We start from the raw sequence: 12,839 nt of genomic DNA, 5'->3' as shown, positions 1-12,839 counted from the left end.
TAAGACAACCCGATTTCAATATTTTCCTACGAAGAATGTTCGGGAAGGAACCGAAGATGTTTTGTATGCACTCACATATCACTGTTGTTCAAAAGTGGTTTTTTATGCATCATGATAATTAGCAACCTTATTGTATTAATACCATATTGCCCATATACTCTCAACTTCGAATGCGTGATTCAACTTGTAGATTTGCAACTCTTCTCAAGGATACTGCCTGAGTCTCTACTAAGAGGTCGACCCACAATTTTGCATAGAGATATAGAATTTCCATCGCCGAATCTTTGACACTATCTCAGGGTCTCGTCATCTGACTAGATTTGATATCAAATCTGAGATGTTTGAGGAGTGCCCCAAATGAATCGGCAATGGGTCGACCGACCATGAGTGTTTTCCGTAGGGTGGCATTTCTTCGATTCGCTGAGCAATGCTGCTTCCGTAGAGAACGCTCTCTAACCTGCTGTTTGGAATAGGTTTCTCCATCCCATCTTCCATATTTCCTTCGTACTCTTTAGATTTCGAAACCTCAAAGTACCAATCTAAATATCTGACTCTGAATCAACCATTTCTTAATCCCCTTCGGCGCCTTTGGATTTCTAGCCTCCACATTGGGAACCAAGACAAAATTCTCCATAAAACCTCGCTCTTCTCCCTCGTCCCCATTCTTCGACGTGTATTTCACTTGTCCGCTAACCATAATAGCAATACTGATTTTCTTCCCATCCTTATCCGGCCCAAGCTTACTTTCCTCAACCCCTATATTATAGTTTGAGTTTATGACATGGGCATCATATGCTTGCGCTTCATACAAGGTTTTGCCTATCTTATTTTCGAACGTTTCTTGGAAGGCGGAGGGTGTTGGTAAGATGTTTCCATTAATGGTTATGGATGCTTCGGCCGGGGCCAAAGCGGAAGGCTTGATATAGAAGGATGTGATGGTTGAGCGAAGATTGGGCTTATTCAGAGCTTCGTAGAAACTTTCAACAAAAATGTCGGCCGCTGGAGCAAGTTAGGATGATGTTCCATCAAAGAATAAAGGCAAAACTACCTTTTGTAGCCAACTCGGCTTGGATGTCCTTTGTAGGATTAGACATGATGAGTCGCACAATAATATACAATGGCGGATATCCAAGAAAGAGGATAGATCGCAGTATGTTGGAAAAGAAAAGATTATTTGAAATTTAACAATCCGACGATTCTCTAGAGCGCGTCTTTGTCATTCTCAGTCAAGAATGACGCACGAAGTGAAATTTGGATTTATAGTTTTGAGAAAATGCGGGGGCGGAAAGGCGGCCGCAGCGCCGCTTTCCCGCAACCTTAGTATTTGTCTTGGATCATGCTAAATTGAGTCCCAGTCAGCGCGTTTCGTCCAAATGTATGGCCTCAATCCTCTACTGCGGGGCTCTCTGCAGTCCAGGACTAGATCAATATTGAGGGCTGGCTGGGTTTGCAGCTCATGTAGGGCAAGACCCATACCGAAAGCCAGCTATTCTGTCGAAACGAAATCGAAGAAGCCATTCTATGTGACCACACCAATTTTCTACGTGAATGCTGGTAAGTCTGAATGACTTTGCGCCAGCGCAGCATTCTGAGCTAATTGGTTCATCTTCAGCACCTCATGTTGGTCACTTATACACTATGGTCCTCGCGGACGTCTTCAAACGATGGCAGGTCTTGAAGGGCAACACAGCAATCCTATGTACCGGAACGGACGAACATGGCATGAAAATCCAACGAGCTGCTGCGCAAGCAGGAGCATTGCCCAAAGAATTTTGTGATATTGGCGCTGAGACGTTCAAGGAATTGGCAAAGCGAGCAGGACTTTCAAACGATCATTTTGTGCGCACGACTGATCCGGATCACAAAGAGACAGTTGAATATATTTGGTATATGCTGAGGGAGCGGGAATATATTTACGAGTCAAAACACGAAGGGTGGTACTGTGTCAGTGATGAAACTTTCTATCCGGAATCAGCTATTGAGAAGAGACTGGATCCCTTTACTGGGAGGACATTCATTGCTTCTCAAGAGACTGGTAAAGAGGTTGAATGGACATCGGAAAAGAACTATCATTTCCGGTTGTCTGCTTTCAAGGATCAACTGCTTGAGTTTTATGAAAAGAATCCCGATTTTGTTGTTCCATTGACTCGAATGAAGGATGTTGTCAACCAAGTATCTAGGGGATTAGAAGACCTTTCAATATCCCGCCCCTATGATCGATTAAGCTGGGGAATTCGAGTTCCAGACGATGAGACTCAGACTATATACGTATGGCTCGATGCGCTTGTGAACTATATTACAAAGGCCGGCTATCCATGGGCGCCAGGAAAGGAAACCGCAGGAGGATGGCCTGCAGATGTACAAGTCATTGGAAAGGATATTGTTCGATTTCATTGCATATACTGGCCAGCATTTCTCCTCGCTCTAAATCTACCACCACCAAAGCAAATATTGACTCATGCCCACTGGACTATGGACAATCAAAAGATGTCCAAGTCGATAGGAAATGTTGTCAACCCGCTTTTTGCAATGGATCGATTTGGGGTCGATGTGATGCGATACTACCTTATTCACGATGGTGGAATCAAGGAAGACTCCGACTACGGCAATGAATATATCGTTGAAAGATACAAGAAAGGACTGCAGCAAGGCCTAGGTAATCTCGTCAGTCGATTAACCAGACCGAAAGTCTGGAATGTTCGTTCTTGTGTGGAAGCCACACACTCTCAAGGATCGAACAATTCAAATAGTACAACTATTCGGCAGATAGATTTCCTGAACAGTGTCCGTGATAAGGCCAATGAAAAAATGCAAGAGCTAAATGCAGGAGCAGCTTTGCATGTTATCATGGATACTGTATATGAAGTAAGTACATCATCTATATATTTCCATAAACCACAATACTAATCACAATGCATCAGACCAATAAATACATCCAACACGAAGCACCCTGGAGTCTCGCCAAATCCGAAGATCCAGAAGCAAAAGAAAGACTCATAAGCGCTGTATATCATTCCGCAGAAGCAATCCGCATAGTTGGGATTCTTCTCCAGCCATACATGCCGGAAAAGGCATCGCTATTGCTCGATATGATTGGTGTGCTACCAGAGCGTCGAACATATGAATATGCCATACTGGGCGCCGATCCTTCATATGGTGATGCGCAGGCTCCTTTAGGCAAGGGTGCGTGGGATGGGCTATTTCCTCCTCTGGCTATCGAGAAGTGATTCGTTATTTAGCTTGGGATTTTCGTCGTGTATTTTATTTGAATATACCCGTATGGCATTAAAAAAATATCGCCACTCTACTTCCAGGCAAATTATTGGTTCAAGATTTAGATTTCAGACGTTACTTTTCGTTGGGTCTGTCATGTTGATCTAAACCGAATTAATTCGAAGCGCGGGGCAATATAAGTAAGGTACTGTCAACTTTTCCAAAAGAAACCATCAAATACATTTCAAGATTTGCGACCAGAAAAAACACATCTATCAATGAAGCTATATTTACCCTGAGCGCGAAAGGTACATAGTCGCTGGTGCCATAATGCCGACTAGGAATAGAAGGTTAAAACGGACATCTTATTTACAATCTTTCTCAATACCTTCCTAAAATATATCTCACAAACTAAAAGCTATATACAAAGAACATACGCATTCTTTCTTTTCCTTCTCCACACGTATACACATCTCACTATCCAATCTTCACTTCTCACCCGTATATACATTTCCACACATCCTCAGTCCCCCTATGCCGGAATGCACTGCGAGTAATAATCATTCTGCGCGGTGCAGGTCGCGCCGGCCGCACACACGGTACTTCCCTTGTAGTTCACGCCGCCACATTGTCCGTAAAGAGCGACTGCGGCGCCAGTTCCCGAAGCTGCGGCTGTAGAGGTGGTTTTTGTGATGGTGGTGGAAGAGAGGGTCTTTGTGCATTTTTTTAGTGTACTGCTTGAGGGGATAGGAGATGAGGAAATAGGAACAGAGACAGCAGAGGAAACAGCCGCAGAAGAGAGGACAGAAGAACTGGCAACTTGCACAACTGAAGAGACAGAAGGTACAACTGCAGAAACGGAAACAGAACTAGAGATCAAAACGGCCGGCGCAGATGGACTAGTAGAAACCGCACTGGATTCACTTACTTTCGCTGTGGATGTAGCAGAAACAATAGTAGAAGTAACGGGGGCGACTGTGCCTGCTGCGGCGGCGAGAGCAGCAACTACGTTGTTGTAGGCGGGGTGAACGGTATAGTTAGCGTACCAGAGACAGGCATCACCTTGGCCAGAGAAGGTCGATGGGATCCACGAATACGCATCTGTGAAGTCCCAGATGGTGATACCGACGCAGCCGTCGACGCTGAGACAGGCGTTGACGGTGTTAGCGTAGTCGACACCTTGTTGGGCGAGCCCGGCGGTGGTGGGGGGGAGAGAGCTGAAGCGGACGTCGAGTTCGGTGTAGGCGACTTCGACATTGAGAGCGGTGAAGGATTTGAGGGTGGTAGCGAGGGCGGATTCGCTGGGGGTGGAGCCGACGATGAAGTGGGCTTGGAGACCGACACCGTCGATTTTGATACCGCGGGCTTGGAGAGACTTAACGAGGTTGAGGGTAGCGGTTGCCTTTGCACCGGAAGACTCGATGTTGTAATCGTTGTAGTAGAGCTTGACATCTGGGTCGTAGAGAGCTGCGGTTTCGAATGCGATTGGGATATATTCAGGACCAATGGTGTCATAGAACTTGGATGGATCAGTTTCTATACTGGGGTTTTGTTTAAAAGTTACAAGGATCATGATGAAGACTTACGACAAATGATCTCCAGGTACCATCATCGTTGAATGCCTCATTGACGACATCCCAGGCGTAGCATTTGCCCTTGTAGTAAGTTACCTCATTTTTAATGCTGCGATATGATTAGATTTGAATGTCTAAGAAGAACTGCACAAGGCCACTAACTGGTTCTTCAAGACCGCAATTAAAGTCTCATTCGTCCATGTGCCCGAAGTAACCCATGACGGCAATTGATTATACCAACACAAGTTATGACATCTCAGAATTTGATCATTCTTCTCTGCGAAATCAACAACAACATCTCCCTTGGTATAGCTGAATGTGTTTTGGGTGGGTTCTATGTATTGCCATTTTTGTGTATTTCCAGGTGTGATTTGTCCGAACTGACTGTTGTTTGACAAGATAGCGGTGTATTGGGTGTCAGTAAGTTCGCCGTTGTCTGTGGCGGAACCAAAGTATTTGAGGCCAGCAGCCTTGGCAAGCGTATCAAGCTGACCGTAAGCTAAAGGCAAGATAGCAAGAGTTATAAGATTTGATATATGCATTTTGAATGGAAAGGTATGATACGAAAGGAATAACAAAGAGTGTAACTTTCGAGTAGCCTGACTCGGGAATGCTGATGAGAAAAGGAATTGGGGGAAACAGAACGGTTATATATATTCGCTTGCCGTGGAAGTTTCGAGGAGTACATAAACGCCCCGTCAAGTAAACTCATCTTACGGATCGCTTTAAGGAAACATGGCGAAACGAAATTTGCCTGTTTCGGATAAATGACCCCAGGGGCATTGTATTTTTCCATACTGGGTGAACATCTAATATATCCGGAGCGCTTATGCGAAGAACAGTGGAGCAACGGACATGAATTGGGTAGTGTGGAATAAAATTAAAGTACTTCAAAGACGGCGGAAATCCCTGACCTGGCATAGATCTCGTCTATTTGATCGATTGTGGGGAACAAATTGACCTATTACAGGGGTGGATTCAATCCAAACTCGGATCCCATTTATTGGACGAAACAAGCTTTTCTCCATATTCAAAACAACTTAACGGCCCGCAACCTCTAAATAAACTTCAACAACGACGTACTACTTGTGGCAAAATGCAATACAATAACCGTCCAGGATGGATAAACTCGACACCCTGTTACCCCGCATTTCGTCTTGTGAAGATATCTCTCCTCAGTTGTAGATCTCGGTGCGTAGATTCCGGTGTCAAATGGGGTATCTGTGGCTATCACTCCACTTGAAGTTTGGTGCTTGAATGCTTCGATAAGTGGTACCGGATCCGATCTATCGAGGATGTGAACATCGATAGAGGAATGCAATCACTCAGGTCCAGTGCCTAACACCCTACAAACAATCGAGCGAGTATCGAAACACAACTTCAGTACTCTCAAGTAGACACTCTTTTAACTTTAAGAAGATCTGGTAACTTTGAGAACAGCAGTAGAACGATTTCTTAGTCTCGAGAAAATGACGCGTCAGGAGATCAGGTGAGCTCTATAATAATTAGCAACCGACTTGAGGCTGAATGTCGGCAATTGCACATTACAGTAACGTATGACAAGATGTTGCACCAGCCTTGCCCTTATTTGAATCTCTTGGAAAAGAGCCGTCTAGCCTTTATTCATCTTTCCATCAAAATCCTTGATGGCATCTTTCGCGCTGACAATACGTTCGGCGACCGGGATTGGCTTCCGGAAGGCCAATGGAGGTGCCTCGTTGACGGATTCGAATTGGCGAAGGTTGTATGAAGGTGGAGGTGGAGGTGGAGGTCTTTGTTGCTTGGTAGCAGCAGGAACATGTGACTTGGTTTCATCGACAATTCTATGAAAATAATTAAACACAATTCGGCTAAATGATAATCCATCAATCCATCGGACAAACGGAGAACTCGAGACTTACTTCTCCGATCCATAGTAGCCTTGCATAGAGGACGATAAGGATTGAGGCATGGCTGTCAAGTGATCAAAAAGTTTGATTCTGTAAGGCCGATAGGAATTATGGTTGAAAGTCAAGAAGTGTTATGGTGCGATACACGTCGCACGAGTGAGTATCTGGATAGAAGAACACAAAATAAAGATATTTGGATAGAGCTCTTCTCGACTGTTTTAACAATGATGTTGTTTAAAAGGCGTGGGCGGATGCCGACTGATATATAGACATTTCGCAAGTCGGCGGAATAAATGACTTGGCTGGTGACAGACATCATCTCTCTCTCTCTCTCTCTCTGACTCTATCCAGTACCGAAGGAAGATTGCCAAAGAACATTGACCGTTTGCCATTGGCCGGCGAGGACGGTGACGGGTCGTTCCTGTACATTTCGTCTCCGTTCCATCGTCTCGATACAGCGTTCGCCATTTGTGATGGAGCGCCAAGGAATAGCATTACTCTAGACGAATGGGCGAAGCTTCAACGAACTGCAGCCAATTACCGAAAGACACCTTAGTATTCCGGGCGTTTTGAAATTTGGTTAGAAAGGATACCTTACTTACGACCCTCGCTGTGCGGCCCGGGTGCTTCTGAATTTGGATCGGTCTGTTGCGCGTTTGCTGGGTATGTTGCAATTTAACTCGCAGAAGCTGCGAGTACCTGAGCCATAAACAAGGCTGAGCAGCTCGGTGCATTTTGATTCGTATCCTCAAGGTCCTGATGCAGCAATCTCATGTGCAGATCGCCCGTGGAGAGCGTGACCTGCACATCCAAGTGCGCGAAGACATGATAATATAAAGAGTCACTTGTACAGCATTTGTAGACAACCTCGGAGCAATCCAGACCGTTGGTTCGATTGCGATCCGCCTCGGCGTCTAGTCCTCGCTATGGAGATACGATGTTGCTATTGATGTCAATGAGAGATCGAGCCAGGGTTTTCATCTGATTAGGCACATTTGTGAGCGTTAGGTCACAATAGACATAAAGATAAAATCGCAAAAGTCGGTCGCTGATTCGTCCCAGCCAAAGTTCATCATCGAATAAGCAAGGCGTTGCCCATGGGCGTTGGCCAGAACATTCGAATTGTTGAATCAATTGACAGGTCAGGGTCTGCAGCGAAATGGACGATCTTGGAGGCACGGACATGATATGATTATGGTTGACTCAAAGGAGCTTAGTCTTAGATTCCCATATAATACTTACTACCTTACTAGATTGTCTGCAAGTAGCCATCATGCTCTTCTCCTCACTCTCCCCTCATACCTCCCTCCATCAGCGCATCTGCATTGCCCTATCATTCGAAGTGTCCAATCAGGTTGATTCTCTCTCAGCTTTCCAGATCTAAGGCGCAACGCAGTATCGTGAGGGAGCGCTCTGGACCTCTGCAGCCACCCGTTCCGTTGATAGGTATTGATTAATCCCTCGTAGACAGTTGCGTGGTATGCTTAAGGTTCCGGTAGGGTTTCGCAAAGGTCTAGACTCATTCCTTCGGCTTTGGGTCAAGATGTCATCATTCAATCTACCGCCGGCTTGGAGTTTGGGACAATCTTAACGAAATACGCCTCAGAGGTCTGCCCTTGGTTACTCGTTCAGGTATGATCAAAGGCATCCATCGCCTTGTGGGTTGTAACCATCCGGATTGCAATCTAGAATGCGATCGTCTGATTAGATTCCATGCGCCAAGTAGGTTGATCCAGCTCGGCATATGAATTCAATGATAGATAATCTCTCATGGTCGAACCGCAGTCTAGACTGAAGACCGGGTGCTACGATCTAGACTTATCGAAACCCCCCACTCTGCAGATTAACACAAACGCCCTACCCATTCCGTCTTATCCGTCTTCTCTGCCTTCTCTCTCTTCTCTCTATTTCCTTTCTATTCCCGATCACTTCTGTTCCTGGATCCGACGGCAAAGAAGGAGGAGGGAGGTGTCTAGATTTTTAGGAGAATACATATGCCGAGTAGGACCAGTGAGCGCCAAGAAACAGCTCATACAAACAACAAGCACAACACGCACAACAAGTACAAACTTCATCAAGAATCGCCTCAAAGTGACCTCTTTGTGGAAATTGATCCGAGATTCGAGATTCGAGATTCTCGTCTGAAAACGTACCGAGTGTTTGCTGGATCTAACAAGTATCGAGGTACCTGGTAGGTCGGACTTTCGTCCCTTCGTACCTTCGTACCCATTCTTTTTGTTCCTGCAGCCGACAAACGTAACCATCGGTACTCTTTTTCGCACTACCCCACGGCACTTGTTGTCTGCGACATGCCAAGATCCATCGTCGAGACCTGTTCTGATTAGTTTAGCACAGTGTACACGCGATGAAATAAACGGTCGGTTGATGGTTTCCGTAGCTAACAACTAAGTACCAACTACTAGTTTGCTGCTTGGAATAATGTCGAGTACGAAGTGAGTGCGTATGTATCGCTGCATGTTCCCATTTTCACATGTTTTTCAAACATCAAATCAAATACATCGCATCAAGCCATCAATGCAACAAAACCTGAATCATGATCGCGAAAGACGTGGCATCCGACACGTGATCATGACTTCACAGTATGACGTCAAATCCCTCGTCATCCTGTTTTTGATTTCGAGAAAAACCAACATACGATTTTGATTTTATGTCCATATATCAAGATCATACTAAGCCTTTAACTTTGAAATTTTCTGATGTTCTCTTCATCCAAACTTACATAAAGATAACAAACAAACCTCCTCGAAAGATCATCGCAAAATGCCCTTGACACTAAATACCTCGGCATCATTTGCCCTTACCTCCTCCACAGCATCGGGAGATGATTGGGGTCGTGCATATCAAACCAAAACAACCATCAACAAAGACGGTACTACACGTACAAAACGTACTCAACGTCTTGGAGAACCCATCATTGAGGAAACACGACGATGGGATGGAAAGGGAAGAAGAGTCCTGGAGGATGGAAGTATCTATGAGAAAAATGGAAAGGGGAAAGGATGGGTACAAGTCCAGGGGCCTACTGTGAAGCCGATACAAAATACGAAAAAGGGGGGAAGTAGGAAAAAGGGGACGATTTTGGGAATGACGTGTGAGCCGAGCAAGAATGTGGTGGGGAATGGAAATGGACTGGGGAATAATTTTGGGAAAGGAGGGGTGGGGAAGGGGACGGAGAACTGGTTGAATGGGATTATGGCGAGCGTTGCGAATGATGCGTTGGAGAGTAGAGGGAGGGGGAGGATTGTGCAGGAGGTGGAGAGTGAGGAGAGTGAGGAGGAAAGCGAGGAGGATAGCGAGGAAGATTATACTGACAGTGAGGAGTACACTAGTGGAGAGTATACGAGTAGCGAGGGAGAAGAGGAAGAGGAGGAGGAAGAGGAGGAGGAGGAAGTAGAAGAAAAACCGAAACCCAAAAAGAGTGCTACGACAACAAAGAATAAGAGTAAGGTTGGGGCGCCAAAACAACAAACCCCCAAGAAAGAGGTGGGAAAAAAGCAAAAACCAACAAAAAAGCAACTCGTACAGGAAGAGGAGTCTAGTAGCGAGGAGGAATACGATGACGACGACGAGGATGATGATGGTTATGTGATAGAAGATATAACTTCAACTGATGGAAGAGAATCATCTTCCGAGGAAGAAGAAGAGGAGGAGGGAGAGGAAGAAGAAGAAGAAGAAGAGGAAGAGGAGAAAAAACCACAACCCAAAAAGCCCGTGGATAAAAAATCAGCAGAGAAGCCAAAAGCACTGCCCAAAGGACCGAACTCCAAGAAGAGCGTCGCGATTCCATAAAATAGTAGCTTCTGTTTCACATCCTGTATTACAATATTCAATCATCCAATCTGGGGTCTTGCTACGAAAAGAAAGAAAATTTAATCATGTATCAATACCTGCTGTGATCGTTTTCGCTAGGAGCGCAGGGGGAAATGTGTGATTTTTCTTCATGTGTACCTATTTAGATAGGGCGAGCAGTAAGCAAAATATATCCATACACGCTACATGTAGATGTAATAAGAGGGTATTTCCTCCCCCCCCCTCCCCTCCTTCCAGGTGAGAACCACAAGAGCGTACCGATTTTTCCCCCTTGAGAAAAATGGATGGATTCACACACATCCCCAATGTCCCCGGATCCAGCTACCCGATTTACGTTACGTGTCTCACTTGACCATACCATACCATAGCGTACGTGCATAGGTATCCAATTCTCACTCGCAGATCGCAGCATTCGCATGATGAGTAATTCGATATCCTCATCCTCATCCTGGCCCCCATCCCCCACCCACGCATCCCATCCAAGTATACGCTCACACATCTTCACCTCCCATTTTATCCACAAGTAAGAATGAATGAATGAACGAAAGACAAGCTATCCAGCACTACACTACCAATTTTCACCGCGTACCTGCATATATGTATGTATGTATGTATGTATGTATGCATGCAAACACAAGGTAGGTAGGTGCAAAGTAAAAAAAATTAATAAAAAAAGACAAGAAATACAGTTAGTGATTTCCCCCACGATCAGCATACAGGAGTACATACATACATACATACATACATACATACATACATACATACATACATACATACATACATACATACATACATATACGATACATACATAAATTTCACACTCTGCTGCAATTCCGAAACAAGCTGGGGTCCAAACTTCTGCTCGCCTATGTATGTATGACCTACTTCCCCAACCCAAGTTGCCCAATTCAACCCAACCCAAACAAACGAAACAAACGAAACAAACCCAACTAGAAAAAAAAAAAAAAAGGCCATTCCCATCCTCGTATACGCATCCCCCGCCCTCCTCTCTCTGTCTCTCGTATCTCAGAATACACACCCCCCCCCCTCACCGATCGCGGGGTCCAAGATCTCACGGCCCCGAAATCCCATCCATATCTACGGTACGGCCCGCCAGTAGTCTTCTTTCTAATTTTCCATCGCCGGACGGAGGGAAAAGAAGAAGAAGAAGAAGAAAGAGAAAGAGAAAGAGAAAGAGAAAGAGAAAGAGAAAGAAAAGGGGATGCGCGACCGAAAAAGTACACTAGCGAGAAGCGGATTGATGATGCAAGCGTGCAGTTTCAGTCTACATCTGAGGACAGGCGACAAGGAATTGAGAAGAAAGATGGGGTCGAAGTTATCTTCTTCTTAGTCGGTAGGATTATACTATACTGAATGGAACCGAACAGAGTGTCAAGAACAAAATAGGTCCAAGATGTTTCCAAAAATGACAGAATGACGAGACGATGAGATAGATGAAAGATGAGACGACACTGATATGATGGGTTATTTTTAGAATGTCAAGTAACTAAGTGTGCCTTGTGTCTTGTCTTGTGATGTCTGTCCAATAACAAACATCTTACGATCGGACCGTGAGGATTGATTACCGATTGGTTGGGGGGAAACTACCTACATAGTCACCTAGTTGTAACCGATGCGATTATGGAATGTTCCAAATTTCTTCTAGAAAGTGGGTTATTTGTACCCGGTAAGTATGCAATGTGTATGTGTATGTGTATGTGTATGTATATTATATGCACGATGCAGCAACGTTCGCCACTGCTAATAAGGCTGAAACGAGTATGAGATGCCCACCTCGGATACGAACCGCAGATGGTAATTTTCCTCTTTGAACGAGCTTGCCGCTGATGCACATCTACCTGCTTGTAGTTCGGAATTGAATCTTGGGGCATGAGGTGGATTAGTGAGGGCATGCATATTATGTGAAGGAGTGATCATTTTTGATGTCGACGATGAATGGACGATGAATGATATTTTAAGATGTGATCGTTCGAGCCTGGAAGGACATATGCGATGAATGACAGCAGCTGAAAACTAATGATGCGAGGAGATACAATCGGAGAGGGACAAGGGGGAAAACGAGTTCGAGACGTAGGAAAAACCGGCGATGCAGCCGAAGTATCTTGGCAACGAAGGTTGGACTCGGGGATGCCGTCGATAATAGGGGTTTATGTATGGTTGGAGTGGTGAATAGATGAATAGATATGGATTTAACATGCTCGATTCTGTAATTGTGCATGATAGCCTTGTGGTTGTGGAGATATTGTTGTGAGACAACATGAGCAAGCCGCATGGCTAAAGAGTAGTGTGACGAGCCATTATAATTCTGGAA

General features: G+C 45.0%; 5 protein-coding genes across 5 annotated transcripts; 2 read left to right on the top strand and 3 right to left on the bottom strand.

Moving 5' to 3' along the window:
• Positions 1-105: 105 nt before the first annotated feature.
• Positions 106-1,228, bottom strand: BCIN_05g06040 (hypothetical protein). The gene is made up of 2 exons (XM_001559570.2): positions 1,049-1,228; positions 106-999 (listed from the first exon to the last, which is right to left on the bottom strand). Exons 1-2 carry the CDS (start codon positions 1,092-1,094, stop codon positions 527-529), a joined length of 519 nt encoding a protein of 172 aa, XP_001559620.1. The 5' UTR covers positions 1,095-1,228; the 3' UTR covers positions 106-526.
• Positions 1,229-1,346: 118 nt separating this feature from the next.
• On the top strand, positions 1,347-3,460 carry Bcmsm1. Its single transcript, XM_001559571.2, has 3 exons — positions 1,347-1,554; positions 1,613-2,865; positions 2,922-3,460. The coding sequence occupies exons 1-3, from the start codon at positions 1,374-1,376 to the stop codon at positions 3,225-3,227; spliced, it is 1,740 nt and encodes a 579-aa protein (XP_001559621.1). The 5' UTR covers positions 1,347-1,373; the 3' UTR covers positions 3,228-3,460.
• Positions 3,461-3,492: 32 nt separating this feature from the next.
• On the bottom strand, positions 3,493-5,401 carry BCIN_05g06020 (hypothetical protein). Its single transcript, XM_001559572.2, has 3 exons — positions 4,950-5,401; positions 4,800-4,896; positions 3,493-4,732 (listed from the first exon to the last, which is right to left on the bottom strand). The coding sequence occupies exons 1-3, from the start codon at positions 5,327-5,329 to the stop codon at positions 3,746-3,748; spliced, it is 1,464 nt and encodes a 487-aa protein (XP_001559622.1). The 5' UTR covers positions 5,330-5,401; the 3' UTR covers positions 3,493-3,745.
• An 829-nt stretch (positions 5,402-6,230) lies between these two features.
• BCIN_05g06010 (hypothetical protein) lies at positions 6,231-6,887 on the bottom strand. Its single transcript, XM_024693111.1, has 3 exons — positions 6,689-6,887; positions 6,336-6,610; positions 6,231-6,283 (listed from the first exon to the last, which is right to left on the bottom strand). Exons 1-2 carry the CDS (start codon positions 6,736-6,738, stop codon positions 6,400-6,402), a joined length of 261 nt encoding a protein of 86 aa, XP_024548896.1. The 5' UTR covers positions 6,739-6,887; the 3' UTR covers positions 6,231-6,283; positions 6,336-6,399.
• Positions 6,888-9,247: 2,360 nt separating this feature from the next.
• BCIN_05g06000 (hypothetical protein) lies at positions 9,248-10,743 on the top strand. The gene has a single exon (XM_001559574.2). It carries the CDS (start codon positions 9,458-9,460, stop codon positions 10,484-10,486), a length of 1,029 nt encoding a protein of 342 aa, XP_001559624.1. The 5' UTR covers positions 9,248-9,457; the 3' UTR covers positions 10,487-10,743.
• The last annotated feature ends 2,096 nt before the right edge of the window (positions 10,744-12,839 follow it).

Source organism: Botrytis cinerea, chromosome 5, assembly GCF_000143535.2.
Source record: "Botrytis cinerea B05.10 chromosome 5, complete sequence".
Taxonomy (NCBI): Eukaryota; Fungi; Ascomycota; class Leotiomycetes; order Helotiales; family Sclerotiniaceae; genus Botrytis; species Botrytis cinerea.
Note: the sequence above shows the minus strand (reverse complement) of the source record. Positions and strands in the feature narration are given on the sequence as shown.